This window comes from Colius striatus, chromosome 3 (genome assembly GCF_028858725.1).
Source record: "Colius striatus isolate bColStr4 chromosome 3, bColStr4.1.hap1, whole genome shotgun sequence".
Taxonomy (NCBI): Eukaryota; Metazoa; Chordata; class Aves; order Coliiformes; family Coliidae; genus Colius; species Colius striatus.
The window spans coordinates 82,610,836-82,630,425 of record NC_084761.1 but is presented as its reverse complement, the minus strand read 5'-3'; the positions used below and the strand labels follow the sequence as shown (position 1 = coordinate 82,630,425).

Below are 19,590 nucleotides of genomic sequence, written 5' to 3'. Positions count from 1 at the left end.
GGGGAATGTGTTGAATGTCTTGTCTAGTTTGAATCCACATTTTACTGGTAGCAGGAAAAAAGTCTTTTAATAATAAAGTTCTAAGCATTGAACTTAATATACTCACTTTCTTTACCATATTGATTCGGATCCCTGAGCAAACAGGAACCAACATACCAGAGATTCCAATGTGAAAGGGAGGAAATCCTCTATTTAGACTCCAATACAAATTCCAAACCACAGCTAAAAAAGATACTTGTCCTGCTCTAATGCAAATCTGGATTCTAAGAATTAATGTAACTGAAGACACTACTGCTGCCACTGAGATAGGGTGACCAAAAGTTGACATGAAAACTGAAGCTGTGCTGTAGTCTAACTGGCTACTGTTCACTTTGGATAAGGATTCTTGCTTTCAACTCTGTGCTGTGCTTTACTGAGGGGATCCAGACAGTGATGAAATATAGGTTCCAAAAAGAATATATACATCAAAAGAACTAGCTACAACATTATGTAATTCAGAGACTCTTACAGAAGGTGTATGGATTTAAGAAATAGTCTATCTTCAAGAAACTCTGTTCCCTCTGTATTCCAGCACTCTTCCTTAGCAGAAGCAACCATTCATTATTTCCAGACATTGATTTTCAGTTCTAAATTTGTTGATCTGCTTTAGAAATCCTCACAAGAGATAACTTTTTTTTTCTAATAAAATGAAGAGGTATGTCCCTATTTTGCTCCTTAAAACAAAACACTCAGCACAAATGGTGCATTACATAAAATAAAGCTGCATTTGAATCAGAAGCTTTAAGCAAAACAGCTAAAACGGTGTTTGGAGTTTGTTGTTTTTTTTATCTAAGGACCATGAAATTTAAGACAAATGGAAAAGCTAGAATCTTTACCAAATTTCACCATTCCATTCACAATATAGGGAGTTTCTTTGACACACATAACAGCCATATCCTATTGCTTCCCACTAGTCTCAAGTAAGGCAAAACAGGAAGCTTCAGCACTTTGAGCTGATCTGTAACTAGGGTACTTTTCCCTCTTAATGCAACAATTTAGAAAGACAACAGCGACCATTTAGGGAAGCCAACTGAAGGCCAAGGTCAAGAATACAGGAATACAGGATTTCTTAAAAGAAAAGTGTGATTATAGTCTGTGTTTCCAGCAAGGGGGAAACTCCTGCAGGAACCAGATAAATCTCAGTTACAGCATTCTGGAAAACTACATACGAAGTTCCTTATCTGGTACTACACTTCAAGCAGTCTCACAGGTCAAGGTCACTCACATCTCACACAGTGCAAAACAGCCCTTATTAGTAATCTACAGGGTTGAGAATGAAGAAGAAAATGCCAGAGTACAACTACAGATGCAAAACTAATGAAGCTGTCAAGTATTCAGTTTGTAATTGTTCTGTATGCCACATAATCAAGTCAATTGATTGTTAAAAGGGCAAGTGGAGAAGTACAGCACCCTACAGAATGAAGATAGTTAACAACTCTTCAAATACACCATCCAAATTGCTACCAAATAGCTACTTTTACAGACAACAGTAGAAGAGGCTGCTCTGGCTCTTCTAAATTTGTGATGACTGTGGTTGAATGGAGCAGACAAGATGAGCAGTGCGTGTGCAATCTGTTGCTCCCACCTAGGACATTAATAAGAAGGCCTCCAAAAAGATCACTATTGCCTTTAAGAGGCTCTGTTATTACCAGTTGCCTCAAAGTGATTTGATTTCTCAGAAGAGAGATTTTGAAAAAGTGACAAGATCTCCTTAGACAACATGAAAGAGACAGAAATTACTTCAAGTTACAGCAGGTAGCAGCTCTCAAAATCCCACTTTGAGTCAATCTGAAGTAAAAAAAAACCCTTCCTGAACCAGTGTGCTCTTAAGGTCATGGATTAAGAGGCATATTCAGCAAGCAGGACCACAGATTTCAATAACTGAAATCATCACACTTAATAAGTAAGTTTCCTCGAGACACACAACAGTGGGTTTTACACAGGTTTTTCTCCTGCAGTGCCACTGCAGAAAGCATCAACTAGTTAAATAACAAATCCATGATCCTGTGAATTTCCATTTCACTCTGTAAAGGTCTACAGGACAAAAAGCACTTGCCAGGGATGTCAACAATAATTCAGACATGACTGATTTACACACAAATGCTCCCTCAAAAACTCAGGTATTTGTGGAATTTACTGAACAGTTTATATCTAATGTGAATTCTCCAGTGAAATTCTTATGTTTTGTCGAGAAACCCTAGTTTTAAGAAAACACTCTGTTCTGTGGGAGTGAAGTAGTACAGCAGTGAGGTAGTACATGCAGAAGTATCCAAGAATCAAGTAGTCTGCCGTTGTTTGAGGACTGAGCACAAAAGTTGATCTACTCTCAGTGCTGCAGTGCAGTTCTTCACATTAGGACTAAGCTCAGAGCACTCTGGACACTTCCAGTGCTTCAAGATAATAACTCCTGAAACCACAAGTTATCAAAAAAGAGCACTTCTTACTAAATTCCATTTCCTTGGGGCAGAACACATTTCTTCAGAAGAAACTAAGACTTGACCAGGATGCGAGTCAGTAGACTTAGGCATGGGTGCAGACAGGATATAAAGTAGTTTTATTTCCTAACTCGTCTGCTGGTCCTGCTAAAGAAATTCTCTCCAAGAATGTATAACGGGGGAGTGGAGGAAAAGCAAGGAGAGCCGCCAGGACCAGGCAGCTCTCGCAGAGGGGACGGTCTTGCCGGGAGGCGGAGCCGCGGAAACAGCGGGGGGTTTAATCGTCCCCCAGGGAGCGCGAGCGACCAGGGCCGGCAAACGGGGAGTGATGCGGCACTCAGGTGTGGCGCGGCGGTTTGCACGGCAGTTCGCGCAGGTAGGGCGAGCAGGGAACAACCCCACGGCCCGTTTAGAGAAGCAGAAGACAGAGAAGTGCCCCAGCTTCAACCTAGCAAAATGGTGAGCACTTGCCTAAGGACTAAAGCCAAGGCTCAGGCGGACAAAATCCAGGTGAAGGTTAATGCATCCACCCAGACAGAGATGGTTAGGAGAAAAGCTTCGGTCCAAGTAGAGTGCAGGGAGTGTTTAGACTGTTTAGGGAACGAACCTATGCTACAAAATGTGTCATAGGTGCCCTCAAGTTCAGGAACTCCAGTGCCTGGTGAAAGAGCTGCAGGAAACTGTGAGTAGGCTCTGTAGTATTAGAGGGGAAGAAGTGGAGAAAGATGGAGGCTTCCACAATCAGGTGCAAGCCTCCAGTGAGTCCAATAAGTCATGGACCCTGGTTACAAAAAAAAGAAAGACAAAGGCTCGTCTTCAAAGCCCTCCTTCCAGAGTGCCCACTACAAATAAGTATGAGGCACTGGCAACAAGGTACTTCGACAAGCAAGTTCCAAAAGGGGAAAACCCACTAAACAACACATCAGCTGCTCCACCTGCAGCAGATAATGGACATGGTAGGAAGAGGCGACAGGTGCTTGTTGTGGGTGACTCGCTGCTAAGGGGCACTGAGAGACCCATCTATGGAGCAGGTAGGGAGTCAAGAGAGGTATGCTGCCTGCCTGGGGCCAAGATCAGGGATGTGGCTGATAGAGTGCCATGGCTCATCAGGGATACCTACATGGAACACAAGTAAGGGGTATGAATAATGTCATGAGGCATGACATCTCCAGGATTCAGATGGATTTTAAATCCTTGGGGGAGCAGGTAAAAGGTTGAGGGGCTCAGGTTATTTTCTCCTCTATCCTGTTCACTAGATAAAGGAGGAGTTTGCAATGGAAAAATCAGCCAAGTGAACTCCTGGCTGAGACGCTGGTGCCAGCGGGAAGGCTTTGGGTACTTTTGACAAGGGATCCTTCCTTGGGGACTACAGCTTCATAGGATGGGATGGGATTCATCTCTCCCGTAAAGGCACTGGATTGTAAGTAGACTAGCAAATTTAATAAAGAGGTCTTTAAACTACAGGACTTGGGGGATGGGGGGAGAAGCAAAACAGAACAAGCGGTCCCCTCTAGCTGGGGAACAGGGCAGGACAGGGAATGCAATGATAAGTGCCCTTCATCTGCACACTAGGCTGAGATACAGAAGGCTGACCACCCTCAGAAAGAGCCAAACTGGGGAGGAACCTCCTGCATCCGCCCAGGGAAACCTGTGTGTTTGAGTAAGCCCCTGCACTGCCTCTACACCAATGCACGCAGCCTGGGGAATAAGCAGGAGGAACTGGAGATGTGGGTGTGGATGCGGGGCTACGACCTCATTGCGGTCACAGAGATGTGGTGGGACAGCTGCCATGACTGGAGCACAGCCATGGAGGGTTATGTATTGTTCAGGAAAGACAGACTGACAAGGCGTGGAGGTGGAGTTGCTCTCTGTGTGAGGGAGGAACTAATGTGTACTGAACTGTGCCTGGGTGGGGATGAGGATCGGGTAGAGTGTTTATGGGTAAAAATTAATGGCCAGGGCAAGGCGGGTGATGTTGTTGTAGGAGTCCGCTACAGGCCACCTGATTGGGAGGAGGATGTGAATGAGGCCTTCTACAAACAGCTGGGAGCTGCCTCACGATCACAGTCCCTGGTCCTCATGAGGGACTTCAACCACCCTGATATTTGCTGGGATAGCCACACAGCCAAGCACACGCAGTCCAGGGGGTTCCTACAGATTGTTGATGACAAGTTCCTGTCACAGATGATCGAGGAACCAACAAGGAGGGGTGTGCTGCTGGACCTGGTACTGATGAATAGAGAGGGCCTGGTTGGGGATGTGAAGGTTGGAGGCAACCTTGGCTGCAGTGACCATGAGATAGTAGAGTTCAAGATCCTGTGTGGAAGGGGCAGAACACAAAGCAGGACCGTGACTCTGGATTTCAGGTGAGCCGACTTTGGCCTCTTCAAAGATCTACTTGGACAGATCTCATGCGATATGATTCCAGACAGTATAAGTCCCAATGAGAGCTGGTCAATCTTCAAGCACCACTTCCTCCAAGCCCAGGATCAGTGTGTCCCAATGCACAAGAAAGGAGGAAAAGGAGATAGGAGGCCTCCATGGATGAGCAAGGATCTGCTGGGACAACTCAGGCAGAAAGCAGCCATCTATGAGATGTGGAAACAGGGGCTGGCTTCTTGGGAAGAGTATAGGAACATGGCCAGGGCATGCAGGGGTGCAACTAGGAAGGCTAGAGCCCTTCTAGAATTAAATTTAGCCAGGGATGTTAAGGACATCAATGAGGCATTTTTCAAGTACATCAGCAGCTGGATGGTGAGGGGTAATGCGGGCCCACTGCTAAACGCTGAGGGTGCCCTGGTGTCTGAGGATGCAGAGAAGACTGAAGTACTGAATACCTTCTTTCCTTCAATCTTTACGGCCAAGACTGACCCTAGGGAAGCCCAGTCTGGCAAGGATAACAGGATGGCCAGGACAACAGAGGACTTGCCCTGGATGTAAGAGGAAGAGGATAAAGACTTGTTGGCCAAGCTTAAGGCTCATAAGTCAATGGGTCCTGATGGGATGGATTCTAGAGTGCTGATGGAGCTGGCTGATGTGATTGCTAAGCCTCTCTCCATCATTTTTGAACAATCATGGAGGACAGGTGAGGTGTCTGAGGACTGGAGAAAGGCCAATGTCACACCAGTTTTCAAAAAGGGTGAGAAGGACAACCCAGGAAACTACAGGGCAGTCAGCCTCACCTCCATCCCTGGAAAAGTGATGGAACAACTCATCCTGAATGTTATCACTGAACATATGAAGGATACAATGGTAATCAGGGGAGTCAACATGGCTTCACCAAGGGGAAATCCTGTTTGACTAACTTGATAGCCTTCTGTGAGGGCGTAACCGGATGGCTAGATGAGGGGAGAGCAGTGGATGTCATCTACCTTGACTTCAGCAAGGCTTTTGACACTGTCTCCCACAGCATCCTCATCAGAAAGCTCAGGCAGTGTGGCTTGGATGAGTGGACAGTGAGGTGGATCGAGAGCTGGCTGAATGACAGAGTCCAGAGGGTGGTGATCAATGGCACAGAATCAAGTTGGAGGCCTGTGGCCAGTGGAGTTCCACAGGGATCGGTTCTGGGACCAGTCTTGTTCATCGTTTTCATCAACGACCTGGTATGAGGGGACAGAGTGTACCTTCAGGAAGTTCGCTGATGACACAAAAAACTGGGAGGACTGTCTGATTCCCCAGAAGACTGTGCTGCCATTCAGCGGGATCTCGACTGGCTTGAGAATTGGGCAGAGAGGAACCTCCTGAGGTTCAACAAGGACAAGTGCAGAGTCCTGCATCTGGGAAAGAACAACCCCATGCACCAGTACAGGCTGGGGGACAAATTGCTGAAGAGCAGCTCTGCAGAGAGAGACCTGGGAGTCCTGATTGATAATAAGCTAAGTATTGAAGCTGGAACACAAAAAGTTCAACTTAAATATAAGAAAAAACTATTTCACTGTGAGGGTGAGGGAGCCCTGGCACAGGCTGCCCAAAGGGGTTGTGGAGTCTCCTTCCTTGGAGGTCTTTAAGACCCTCCTGGACATGTTCCTATGTGACCTGATCTAGGTGAACCTGCTTCTGCAGGGGGGTTGGACTAGATGATCTCTAAAGGTCCCTTCCAACCCCTGCCATTCTATGATAACACTTGTCATTCCAACAGATATGGACAGTATCAGATTGGGGTTTTTTTTTGATATTGTTGTTGCTTTTAAAAAGCAGTTAAGGGATCAAAATAAGCTACAGTAAGGCAGCTAAGGAAAAAGGCCAAAGAACCATCTCACATTTCACAGCTCCACATTAGACAGCTGAAATGGGACCCAATGACATGGGAAAGGAGTGCACATTTTCTGACACTGCTATAGCAGACTGGTATCGAGTGCCTACAGCACACACATCAGTTAGGACAGATAAACTGGCAGCTTAAGAGAAAACTTTGCCAGAGCTGAAGAAAATTGCACAGTGCACAAAACACAGGCATGCCACTGAAAAAAATTAAGAAGATGACATGCAATGCTGAAGGAGATGTTCCAGAATCGAGAAGGGTTATTAGACAATTTCATTATGAGTAAGTTTTACCTTGCTAAATGTATTTGACCAATAACCAAGAAAAGCATACAGGTATAACTGAAGTTCAGGCTGATTGTATCATCACAGAATACGATGTGAGCCTCAATGACACACCCACTAAGAGTGAAACAGTTGAAATTACTTTCATGAAATGATTTTATTTATCGATAGATCAAAGGACAATTTTAAGTAATGAATTGAACAATTCTATAGATTTAGGCATCAACAGAAAAAGGTGTAACAAGACCCCAATCAGGAGTTCTGAAACAAATCATACTCTAGCAGGGGAGGTTGGACTAGATGATCTTTTGAGGTCCCTTCCAACCCTTAAAATTCTGTGATTCCTCATGGCAAAATTCTCTAAACATCACCAGAAGATCCCAGATCTCAAAAGCCAGGTACCACAATAGAGGGGAGCACACAGCAGGTCACAGAATTTCAATATAAATAGGTAAGATGGTAAAAATACATTTATAAACCATATTTCCCCAGCAATCATTATACTAGATCACTTCCAAGCTTGTTTTTAGTCAGCTATGTACAACCTGGGAGTCTCTAAGACCTGACTGACATAAGTTTTCATATTAAATTTCTCAAGTTGAGCAGCTAACTTCTTCTCCATCCCTTTTTTCCTCTCCTCATTTAATTCACCTTCCAGCTTAAGCTGCAAGCTCCCAGCTTGTTGCGTAAAGGTCTGCTACATTCTATAGTCTCTAGGACCTTCCCTCTGCCAAACAAGTTCAGTTGATGCCAGGGAAGGAGTGGCCTTTCCTGCTCCTTAGAGGGCCTACCTGACACAAACACATCAGTGTTTGTCTAAGGAATAAACAAAGCACACTTCTTGTAATAACAGCCTCTTGTTGACAAGAACAAAGAAAGTAACAAGAACAATTTAGAGGAACTTGTGGATGATACTGTCAAACTAATACTTATTGTGAAGAATTCAGCAAGTGACTAACTTTACACCAAGAGGCAGGAAAGGGGAAAAACTTCAGCAAATGTGTATGCCTATCTTGTACTGGCCTGAATACTCCTACAAGACAGACACCTGCTTAGAATATATGCCAGCAGAGGCATACACAGAATCAAAGAATCATTTAGGTTGGAAAAGCACCTTAAGATTGAGTCCAATCATAAAACCAAACAGTGCCAAGTCCACCACTAAGTCATGTCTCTAGGTACCATGTCTACATGTCTTTTAAATACCTCCAGGGATGGAGACTCCACCACTTCTCTGGGCAACCTGTTCCAATACTTGATAACCCTTTCAATGAAGAACTAAGAAAATGCAAGAAAGAAGAGAAGGATGATCAAATTTATTAAACAGCTTCTGTACAAGGAACATGTAAGTACTCTTCAGCTTGGGTGATGGAAGAGATGACCTAAGGAAGAAAGGTCAGGTCTTCAGAAAAAAAAGAAAATTTGAAAACCCACAAAATCCACATGGATAGGAAACATTTCTGCCATCCCTTGTCTTCATCTAATTAATTGTCTCATATGGTGCTTCCACTTGCTATTTTAGGACAAACAGAAGTCATGTAACACAATATAACTAGGGGACAGCAGACATCCACTAAAGCTTTTTGTTTCTTTGAAATCACAAATCAGCAATAACTTGTAGTTGAATAATCTAGCAAATCAATTATAAACCCCAAGTAAACTGGTTTTCTCCCAAGAATCAAGACAACTGACATTGAAAATTCGAAGATATCATTATGTATTAGTGTTTTTTTTCCCTAGCAGTCCACTACTGGCTGCAGACTATAGATCCTAGTCTAGGCAGACTTGTTCTCATCTAGTAGAGCAGTTCTCTGATGATGCAGAGGCAGATTATTATAACTGTCATTCAACATGGTCCAGACCACACTTTGTTTCAAATACTGTTTAGCATGACTCTGTAGAACCTATTCAAATTGGAACAGGAGAAAAGGAAAATACCCAAAAAGAACACAAGAACAGAGAGCTTATTATAGCCTCTACACTGCAACTGGGACCGTACCACAATGCAGATAGGAAACTTCGGACAATATCCACTGTCAACAGTTTGTGCCAGCCTGTATGTTCATAAATGCATTTTTTCATTTGTCTGCAAACTACTTGTCTAAAATTCAAATCCACTACAGCAACTTTTGAGTCATAGTGCTCATTATCCACTAACACTCAGTTTTTACTATTCTAAATAAACAATAATATCTGAACAGGTATACATATGGAAGGGGAAAATGCAAGGAAAACCTATAAATGACAAGTGTTGCCACAATACATAAAAATCAGAGATAAATTAGGGTTAGAAATGAGTTTGATAAAGTTGCTTTAATGCCACTAACATCAAATGAAAAGCCAAATGGGTGGTTTTAATGAGAAGTCAAAGATAGGAAATAACTGGTTTAGGAAAGTTGAAGTTCTGATAGAGCAATCCAGGAAGAATTTTTAAAAAAATGAAGGAGTACAAACAAGAACCACAGGTAAACTCACAGTCACTGCCTCATTCAGCTGGTAGTACAGTTGACTTTTAAGATAGTTTGGCATAGTTATCACTACAGCTCTTATGAAGAGCAGTTTAAGGCAACTTTGGATCCTATTTTTCTTACCCCTCATCAGATGATTAACAGCAGAATGACCTGCATCTGAAATACAGGTCACAAAGCAGAAGAGATTTGATATTCCTCCCTCATACTCAGATTAGGAGGCTTAATAGCTATGGTACGTGAAGTCAAATTTCATATTTAACTGGGCCTTGTTGTGGCACACTTTCCATTCTGCGAGCCAAACTGACAGCTGCAATCACAAACTGAAGTCCTTCGAAGCAGTCTTCTACAATCCACATCATCAATATTAGTTCACTGTTAATCAAAAGATGTCCAGCAGTTATGCATCAGTAGCAATTTAACCTGGAATTATAAAATTATGTACTGCTTTTAGAATGGAAAAATGAAATCTTTGTATAAGACGGGCAAAGCTTTTTGACAGTAGTTATGAAAATCAGCAGCAGCATATTCAACCCTGAATTACACTTCCCTCTGACATACTAGTGGCTCCACAGACTAGCAATGCACTAAAGCTAGTTTATGAAGCAGTCAAATTATGATGGTGAGAACTATTATTCATACATAAGATTTTATCTAGCCTTTAATTAAGATGATTTTAAGAAGCTGAGAACTGAGGAAGATAAATATTTATATTCTGAAAATTAAGTATTTTTAAAATAAGTCAGTAGCATTTTAGAATAAAACACATTGCAAAATATCTTTTTTTTCCCCACTGAACAGCTCTTTAAACATGATCAATCCATTCCCAGGTGCCACAAAAGCTAAGATGTCTCACAATTGGAAAGCAGGACCCTATCAAGTTACAAAGAAACTACAAGCTAAGAAACAGTTAAAGAGGTCACAAATTCAGTGCGCTTTCATTTACCATGAGACTCTAAAAAAAAATGAGTCACATCTAGTGATATTTACCCAGTCTTCATTCCTACAACACATGCTGCTATGGAGATGCAAGCCTGGATGGATGTTGAGAACCAAACACAATTAAAAGCAGCAGCTGAGAGTCCAGAAGAATTTTGCAAGGAATAAAGCGTTTATCTAAGAAGGGGTTAATCCAGCTTCTCAAGATGCTTCTAAGTGCCTGATCTGTGCCAGAAGTGGAAACAAAATGAAAGATTACAACCTGACACATAGGTCTTTGATCTACAGCATCACATGCTGCAAACCACACCCCAGAAAAAGGAATTCAGCCTCTACCACTGAATGCATTTCTGCAGATTCCACATCCCCTACTCTTTGCAATACATTTTCTACCCCGTTAGAGGCTCAAACAGATGAGCTGCTATTATCAATCTTCCCTTCCCTACTCTCTCCTCCCTTCTTCCTGGCTTCTATAGTGGATGGAAGGATAAAGTGGTAGACTACCAGTGGGGAAAAAAAAAGATGTAATGCATAACTTGACTCCCTCAGACAAGATTGTGATGTTGGGGTTTTTTTTCTAATGTATTGTAGTAAACTATAATGCCATCCTGTTTTTCAGAACTTTGATACTAGACATGTTAATCACACAAATTCAGTTATCAGTCTTTACCTGTCTTATCAAAGCTTCCTCCATGCACATGCAAGAGGGCAAGGTTCAAAAAAAAAAAAAAAACCCATAAAAGACAGTGTCCCTAACTGGGACAAAGAATTTTAAGTTAGTGAGGTCTACAAAGCTCTGGTTGACCTCTACACTTTACATAAACACACTGAACTCTTATAAAGTTTAGAGTAACAATCTTGTCTGAAGCCCCGATACTTGAGTCTTATTGAGGAAGAAAGGATGGATCTATTGCAAACACCTATATAACATAGCTGAAAAATAAAAAAGGCAAGGGCTGACGAGGGGATGAGGCACCAATTTCTCCAATTTTAGCTGCAGGTAGTACAAGCCCTGGCTTCTTGCCCATACCTGGAATACAGCTCCTCAACAGCATACATTGATCTGATGAATTGATCAGCATTACATATTCTCTCTCTCTTTTTTTTTTTTTTTTTTTTTTCCACAACTACTAGTACTTATTATCATAACAAGACAGTTCAGGAGACTCAACTAAGAGCAAACCATCCCAGAACAACACAACATCACAAAATCCCCTCAAAACAAACCAACCAAACACCCCTCTCAACAACAAAATAACATTAGGCTACCCAGACTAACTTAAAAAGAGATGGGCAATTCACTGTTACATCAGACAACTTCCACTATGAAGGGAGAACAAGTGGAAAGATGTTGTTAGTAGTACTGTATTATTAATCAACAAGATCATTGACAAGAATAAGATGTTTTTTTCAGCCAACTTAGTTGCCAGCTCACTTCAAGTCCCAAAAAAAACCTGTTGCTAAAATAGGCAATTACTAAAAGTCACAATACTTGTTCTCTCCAGTAAAGCTACTTATATTTGAGGAAAAGAAAAAAAAAGGTATGTAGTAAACCTGATTAGGAAACTGATCCAAGTTAAACTAGATCTGACCTTTTCTTTCCTCTTCTTCCTCCTGCCACGTTTCCCCTCCTGTTTTCTAGGTTAGTGTTAAGCTAGATTAGTTTTACAGTCTAGTTTGTTGAACCGTTTAATAAATAAATGCTCTTATGAGTCAACATGAATCTTGAAGGTAGGTACAGTAAGTCCAGAAAGAAAAAACAACAAAAATCACATTATGCATCAACAAAAAAACCTCCTGAAAGTTACTAGCCTCAAGCATTAGTACACAGTTACTGAATGCCAATTCAAGGGAAGAACTGAGACTCAGTTGCAGCAGCACTATCTGTACTGCATGTTTTTGGTTTATACAAGTTCCAGCTTAGGAAACTCTTAGTACCTACAATGTACAAAAACTACCAGAGTTTAAATTTGTCAGCTCACTATCAGCCATATAAAAAGTAAACAGCTACCATATAAGACCATACAACAAAAAAGTTCAAGCTATGCCTAAAAACATTGACAAAGGTCATAGTAGTTACTGGAAAACTTAAAAATTTAACTGCTGCCACATACCAGTATCTAGATATAAGAAGCAACAATGATATAATCAAAGGTTTTATCAACATAACGGAAGACACGTGCATCTACTTGCATGCTCTGCAATACATTTCTGTTCCGAGTGCAAAGAACTCAAACAAAGCACTGCTTGTATCTTGCACAGTCCATGGAACAGTCTGTGTAGCAGGCATATTTTTATCTTTCACAAAATTGTGCTACATATGTCCTTACAATTGAATGTTCACAAAAGCACTAGTACTACACCTACCACTAGATGCACATTATTTCCCCTGCCTTCTAAACCAACCCTCTGAGTGCCATTACTGTAACTTTTACTGTTTTCCCAAGTAAAAATTTCTCTCAAGTTGAACATAAGATAGTGCCCCAAAGATATACAACAGCAGTAGGCAACTTCTCTCTTTTCTGAGAGAAAAGCTGATGAGTTGACATGGATCATGAAAGGACGTGGAAAAGAAGCCGATTTAACACTATGTATTTGAAATAAAGACAGTCCAACACAAGCAAAACAAACCACATGTGTTTTTTCTTATTTCAATCTGAAGACAGTTAATGTGATATATACACCACAGCAACTTCCAACGACATGTATACACATTGACCATTTTTTCCTCTTTTGTTAACCTGCTTAGTTTAGGAGAACTTGGGATGGTAAATTTAGAGCTGTGCTCCACCCCTGGCAGCTGACAATGGCACAGCAGCTAAGGCAACCGAATGGCTTTCATTACCCATCCTGCTTCTGTCACACAGACCCATCTCATCTGTGCTAGCATCAGTATACATTTTTTTAGAGGAGTTAGGAGGTTGCATGGAGCAGCCAGCTCACCAGCTACTGAGTTAAAGCTGATCAGACAGAGGTCCTATGAGCGCTGATGCAAGGACATCAGCAGCAGGACCATGCAGTCAGGATTGAAGCTGCTCCATCTGGAAATGGTTCTGTGAGACCTGATGGTGGAAGAAGGCACTTTGCTGTATTCTTAGACTGTAATCTCATAATAAGTGTTCAACATGAATACTGACTTGCACATCTGTCTTATACTAGTTGAGCTATTCCCTTGTGATACCATATTCCCCATCACATCAAAAACCATCTGCAAACCTGTGCTGTGATTCTGATCAAGATTTAATTCCTGACCTGTTTCACACTGGAATCACTCCAAGAGTTTCACATCACAGCTCAAAGCATGACAATATTATCACAGCTCAAAGCATGACAATATTACGGCCCATCATGTTGGACAATAGCCTTATGGCCATAGCAAGCTTGTAGGCTGTTCATAGAAGCTGGAGTGCCAAGGAAGCAAGGGTTCTAAGCAGGTATCATTTTGAGATCAGTCTTGCATATTGTCTGTTAGTGGCTTGACAGGTAACAGAGCATTGAGCTATCGAAACAGTCAGTAGCAGGTAGCCAAGAATATTATAGATCTATAATAGAATAACTAGTTCACAACTGTGGCAACTATACAAAGTCACCTACAACTGCTGCAGTATTACACAAACGTGACACTAACTTGCTGCAAAGTTCTTAGGCCACAGTGAAAGTGAGAACACTTTGTGTATTGAGAGAATAAAGATACAAAGTATTTAATGCAAGAACATTGGGAACACAGAGCTAATACCAAATGCAGTAGTTACAAATATTTTGGTTGGGGAGGGAATTCCACTTCCTGGAGAGCGTGCTTTGGAGATTACGATTTTTGATCAAGTTAATCAGAGTAGAAGTTCAAAAATATATTAAAAAACTTTAAATAATTGATAGTCTAGATTCATCAAAATAGAATTAGATGCGCTCAACAATGTATCCTAGTTCACAGGGAAAAAAAATCAAAAAAATATAACAAGGGTAAAATATTATTTGCATGTCAGATTTCACACACATATAAAAACAGATCTTCACTTTGATGGAATTTCAGTTTTCATAAGAAAGCAATACCAAGGCTATTCCCTGTCAAACTTGAGCTGTGTGCCCTTGAGCTGCATCAGAGTAAAACTTCCACCCTCCCCCTCCTGCAAATAGCAATGTTGGAGGCTTTTTTTTTGAAGTAGTTGAGATTAATCTTTGCTTGTGAAAATGAAAGTTTTTCAGAGGCTTTTGTATTTTCACAATTCAATGCAAGGCCCTAGCAAGAAGACTTCAACATTCATAACTGAAGTTATCTTCCACTTTCTGTTGAAAAGTCTCAGGTTAGTGTTCCAAACTTTACCTGTACCACCTCAATGCTGAAGCTTTTTCTTGTACCCCAGCAATTACCAGGTCTCCTCTATGTGCCTGTTCATGAAAGTTATGGTGTCTCAATGTACTTGCCACCTCTATCTGTCAAGTTCAAATGAAATCAGCCAGTGAGATCAATGACTGCTTGGAAAAACTGCATAAATTGTTTCTTAAGGTTGACAACAGTACGAAGCTAGACTTTTACAGCCCCATACTACCAAAGCCTTTCAATCCAATGGAATGCATTTAACCAACTCTCACATTACAAAGTTTTAATCAAAGAGCACCAAAGAGTAATTTTTAACCATTCTGATATTCACCTCTATAAGATATGGGTCAATTCAAACCACCAAAGAACTTGGTTGCTGGCTAAATTACTTACTTCAACTCATATTTTTGGCACTTCTTCATCAATAGGGAATTTAGAGTTAAGGTGTTTCGTTTGTTAGTTATATCACCAAAACTGTATCTAGGAGAAAACATACTAGGTGAGTGCTGCTATAAACAGTACTTGTAAGCACGTGTTATACACACTGTAAGAACATTGACAGAGTGAAAATCCTCAGGTGTCTTCTAAGAGCATCTAGTTTTGAACTCTGATCAAGTCATGCAAGAGTTAGGTACATCAGTAAGCAAAAGCTTAGGCATCTTAGGAATGTTAGTGCTAAACGTAAGGTATGTAAAGATTATCATCCGAACAGCCATTTTGTACTGAACACCTATTTACAATTTCTGTGAATACATTCCATGCACTTACAATGTAAACTCTTTTGCACCATTAGATGTTTAGATACCAAATAAGAGAATTTCAGAAATTGTATCACTATTTTTCATCACAAATGTTTGATCATTTTGACCTGAGACTTCAAATCATACTCTGCAGGTCACAAATTAATATAATAGACTGGCAAAACCCGTGATTTTAATTCTAAAGGCCATGTAAATATTGAACTCTGCAACCAGGTTTTGACAAACATACAATTCAGCAGTCAAGCCCTTAAAGCAGAGGCCCCTTTCCACCACTGACCCTCAAGCAAACAGTATGCTCCAGGCAACTGACTATAATTCCTGTCTCACTGTTGCGGATATGAACAATCTCTTTACTGTAAGCCTCAAGCTGGGCAATCACTGTCTTGGAGGTATTACCTCTGGCTCAGTTTACCACTTCCATAAAGTAAGTGGATGAGGAATCCTTTACAGAAAAAGCATTTCAAAGCATGTAAATGATTATACTATACAAATGCAACTATCACATTTAGTATCAATACACTGATACAAGACATGCAAATAAAATCATTCCTGTGAAGGGTTTAGCAGAAACAATACAGCATGTTCAAGAAGCCTGTACTTTCTTCTTTGCTCGCCAAACATAATCCTTGACAGTCCACAGAACCATATCACCTTTCACTTTTTTTTTTAATTAAATACTTTAAAATTAAATACTTTAAGTTATAGAAATGCTAAGGCTAGAATGATCCCAGTTTTTTGTTGGTGGTATTTGTTTGTTTTAGCCCTGACAGTAAGCTAGTTCAAGAATCAGAGAGATACTACTTCACCACATCGTCTTCTTCACTTTGTTAAAAATGTATGATTCTTGAGATGAGTGGAGAAAAAAAAATAAATTATGATAAATCCATCACGTTCACCGCTCCTCCCACCATGTTGCCCAATTTTGAGCCATCACCTTGACAATTATTTGGACCTTCTACTTCATATTATCTTCGTTAGGCTCTTCAAATCCTTAGGAATACATTGCCAAAGGAGAAAATTCACCGTTATTACTTTTTAGCTTTTTTTCCCAGCTCATGTAGGAGGTTATGTCACAGAAGTTAATGCTACAGAACTTCAAAGAAGAAAAAAAACCCCAAAACCCCAAACCACCCTCCAAGCAACCCAAACCTGTTAAGTGTACTCTATCTCCATTATCCTGACTTCTCAGGGTAATTCTCACCACTTTGTTTACACTTTCTCTCAGATAAGGGCTGCTCAACAGGCATGCCAAGTAACAGTTCCTAACTGAGATAGTGCCTGACTAACTATTAAACCAGAAACAATGTCCTTCCTCCTTACCAATTGCAAATCATTTCAGGACTCCTTTTTATTAACTGAATTTTGCATCAGGAACATATAAAGAAATCACATCCTAAATAACTTTTATTCCAAGGAGAAGAAAATTGAGTGTGAAACAACATCACAGTGCAATCACTGTAAAAATGTAAGCAATTATGTTATGGTTTTACCCCTTGCAATTGTCAGTGAAAGAGCAACTCAGCAAACCAGCTTTGAAGTTCCCTAAACACAAGAGATCTACCTAGCAGAGGACACAAGGAAAGGTGAAATTTTGTCTTACTGAGCATTCACTATATTTCTTTGCAGTTCTTATCAGCATTGGTCGTGCTGTGGAATTGTGCTCCCTGAACACATCTGGCAGCACACCATTACCACCTGAAAGACCCTACAGTCATCGACAGTTGAGCAGACTTTTAAGATTCTAGTTTAAATTTAAAACTGAAATGCCATGAAATAACAAGTAACCAGAGAAACAGCTACATAAACTGAGAGGTATCAGTCCATCAGATTTAATGATTTATCACAACATCTATGCCACTGAACTAGCTCTCCCTATAAATTCTAATTAAACTGCATTCTTTCCACAAGAAGTACTATATAATGTACTGGTGTATGGGAATACAGAAATGTTGTTTTTCTAAACAATATTATAGCTAGAAGGATTAAAAAGTGCAAACACACACAAGTATCATAATGTATATATGGTTACTATAACAGGCGCTATTGAGGGGAACACGGAGAGGACAAGAAGCACGTGTGCATGAAGTTTTTGAAAACACGTAAAAAAAAAAAAAACCTCACAGATCCAGACAAATTATATGTGAACCTACTTAAGATATTTATTTCTTACTTTGATCTCATCTCAAGCACATGCAGAAACACTGAGCAAATCGCTGCTTACCCTCCCACTTACACCTAGATATGTTTCCACTGCTCACCCATCAGGGAGGATCGGTACTGACACTAGAACTGTACTTGAAGATCAAGGAATTCATCTGTTTCCCTAAGAAGGGAATGTCTGCTGAATCGGTACAAATAAGCAGCTCCTCTCATCAAAACGTGTGTCCCCCACCTCCTCGCCCGAAACAAACAATAAACCAAGCCTAACCAATGCCCCTTAACCGAAGCGTCCCCCGCCTTGAGGTGGCAGCGGCACACCTAAATGCCAACAGTGGAATCGGGCGGCCTGCCCACCCTCCCGCCCGCGGCGGCGGGGCAGGGGAGCCAGCCGTTGAGCCGGCAGCCCTCAGCGAGGCTCGGCAGCCCTGAGCCGCACGGCCCCTCAGGAGGGCTCTCCCCGCGCGGGAACGCCGCCGAGGGGACCGCGCTCCCCCGCCCCCCACGAGGACACGCGAGGAAGTCACGTGACCCCGGGGGGGGGGTGAGGGGGAACCTCACGGTACAAGAGCCACCGGGGCAGCCCCGGAGGCGGGAGGGGGGGGGGAGCGCGAGGGGAGAACTGCCGTCGCCATGACAACTTCCAGGGGGGGAGGGAAAACTTCAAATCCCAACCGTCAGTGCAGGAGCGGCTCCCTCTTAAAGGCACACACACACAGAGGCGGGCTCCCTCCCCCCCTCCGTCCCCCAGGCACTGGCGATGGAGGAGAGGAGGGGGGCAGCCACCGGCACTCACCGCGCGAACGATGAGAAGCCGAGACAAAAGGACCCGAGCCGAGAAAGGGTCTCGGTCTGCGGCAAACGAAGGGACTGGGCGGCCCCAACCGAGGCCGTAAGAGCCCCCCTCCTCTGCCTGGAGGCGGCTTAGGACCTTCATTCTCCCCCACAGACCCCGTCTCCGCTTCCGCCCTCCAAGAAAGCCGCCGGAGCGACTCCTCCATCCCCACTTCTCTCTTCTGCCCACCCGAGAGACTCGGGCTCACGGTGCCTCGCCCACTCCCCTCGCGGAGACCCTGCTCCCCTACCCGCCGCCCCGTTCCCCTCAAGGACCCTGCTGCTCTCGCACCTCAATCGTCCCCCTCCCCCCCGCTACGGCCGGGATACCCCGTCGCCCCTCGCCTTCTCTTACCCACACAGTGCATGAGCCGGTGCCGCCAGGAGTCGAGTTCTCGGCGGACTCCCCTGCGCTCCGCCGTGCAGCGAGGGCTCCGGCACTGGGAGGCGGCGGCAGCAGGAGCGGGAGCCGCGGCGGCCATTCTGTCTGTTCCCTTTTCCATCTGCCTCTGACCTCACGCCCGCTCATTTACATACGAGCGCGCGCTCCCACCGCTCCTCTCCCTCCCCCCCACCCCCCCTCGGCTCACTGAGAGCGTGCCCGCGCGCGCGCGCCCCCCCCCGCCCAACATCCGGGGCGGGGAGCGCGCGCCGCCTGGCGGGGTGATGGACACGTGTCCGCGGTCGCCGCGCGCGTCCCTGGTCCCGCCGCTTTCCAGCCGCCCGCCGCGGGCTGCGGTCCTGCCCGGGGACCAGGCCGAAACGGGCTCCCTTCGCCTCTCCGCTAGCGCCCCGGCGCCCCTCGATGTACCTCCCCCCGCCCCACTCCCCAGCCTACAACTCCCGCAGGGCAGCGCGCCGCCCGCTCCAGCCCAACCGGGGCGGCGGCAGCGACGCACGCCGGGAGTTGTAGTTAGTTGAGGGAGAGGGAATGGCACCCACCCCCGCAGATTTCCCCACTGGGAAGCAACGCCGAACGGTCCTTCCAACGGGTCCACGCTGCCTGAGCCCCGGGACCGCGGGACGAACCTCTCTGCACACCTCCCAGCGCCGCAGCAGCTCACTCGGAGGCGGCTCTGGGCTAAGATTTCAAA

The 19,590-nt window shown here is 43.4% G+C and overlaps 1 protein-coding gene across 10 annotated transcripts in view; it reads right to left on the bottom strand.

The window, feature by feature from the left end:
- The window catches only part of LCORL (ligand dependent nuclear receptor corepressor like), an 83,363-nt gene extending 64,364 nt beyond the window's left edge, over positions 1-18,999 (bottom strand). For 8 of the 10 annotated variants that reach the window (XM_061992616.1, XM_061992622.1, XM_061992620.1 and 5 more), the window contains exon 1: positions 18,852-18,999. In XM_061992616.1, the coding sequence (XP_061848600.1) occupies positions 18,852-18,999 (148 nt within the window). The remainder of the gene's footprint in view (positions 1-18,851) is intronic. The other 2 variants (XM_061992618.1, XM_061992619.1) reach the window with 2 other exon arrangements.
- Between the last annotated feature and the right edge of the window lie 591 nt (positions 19,000-19,590).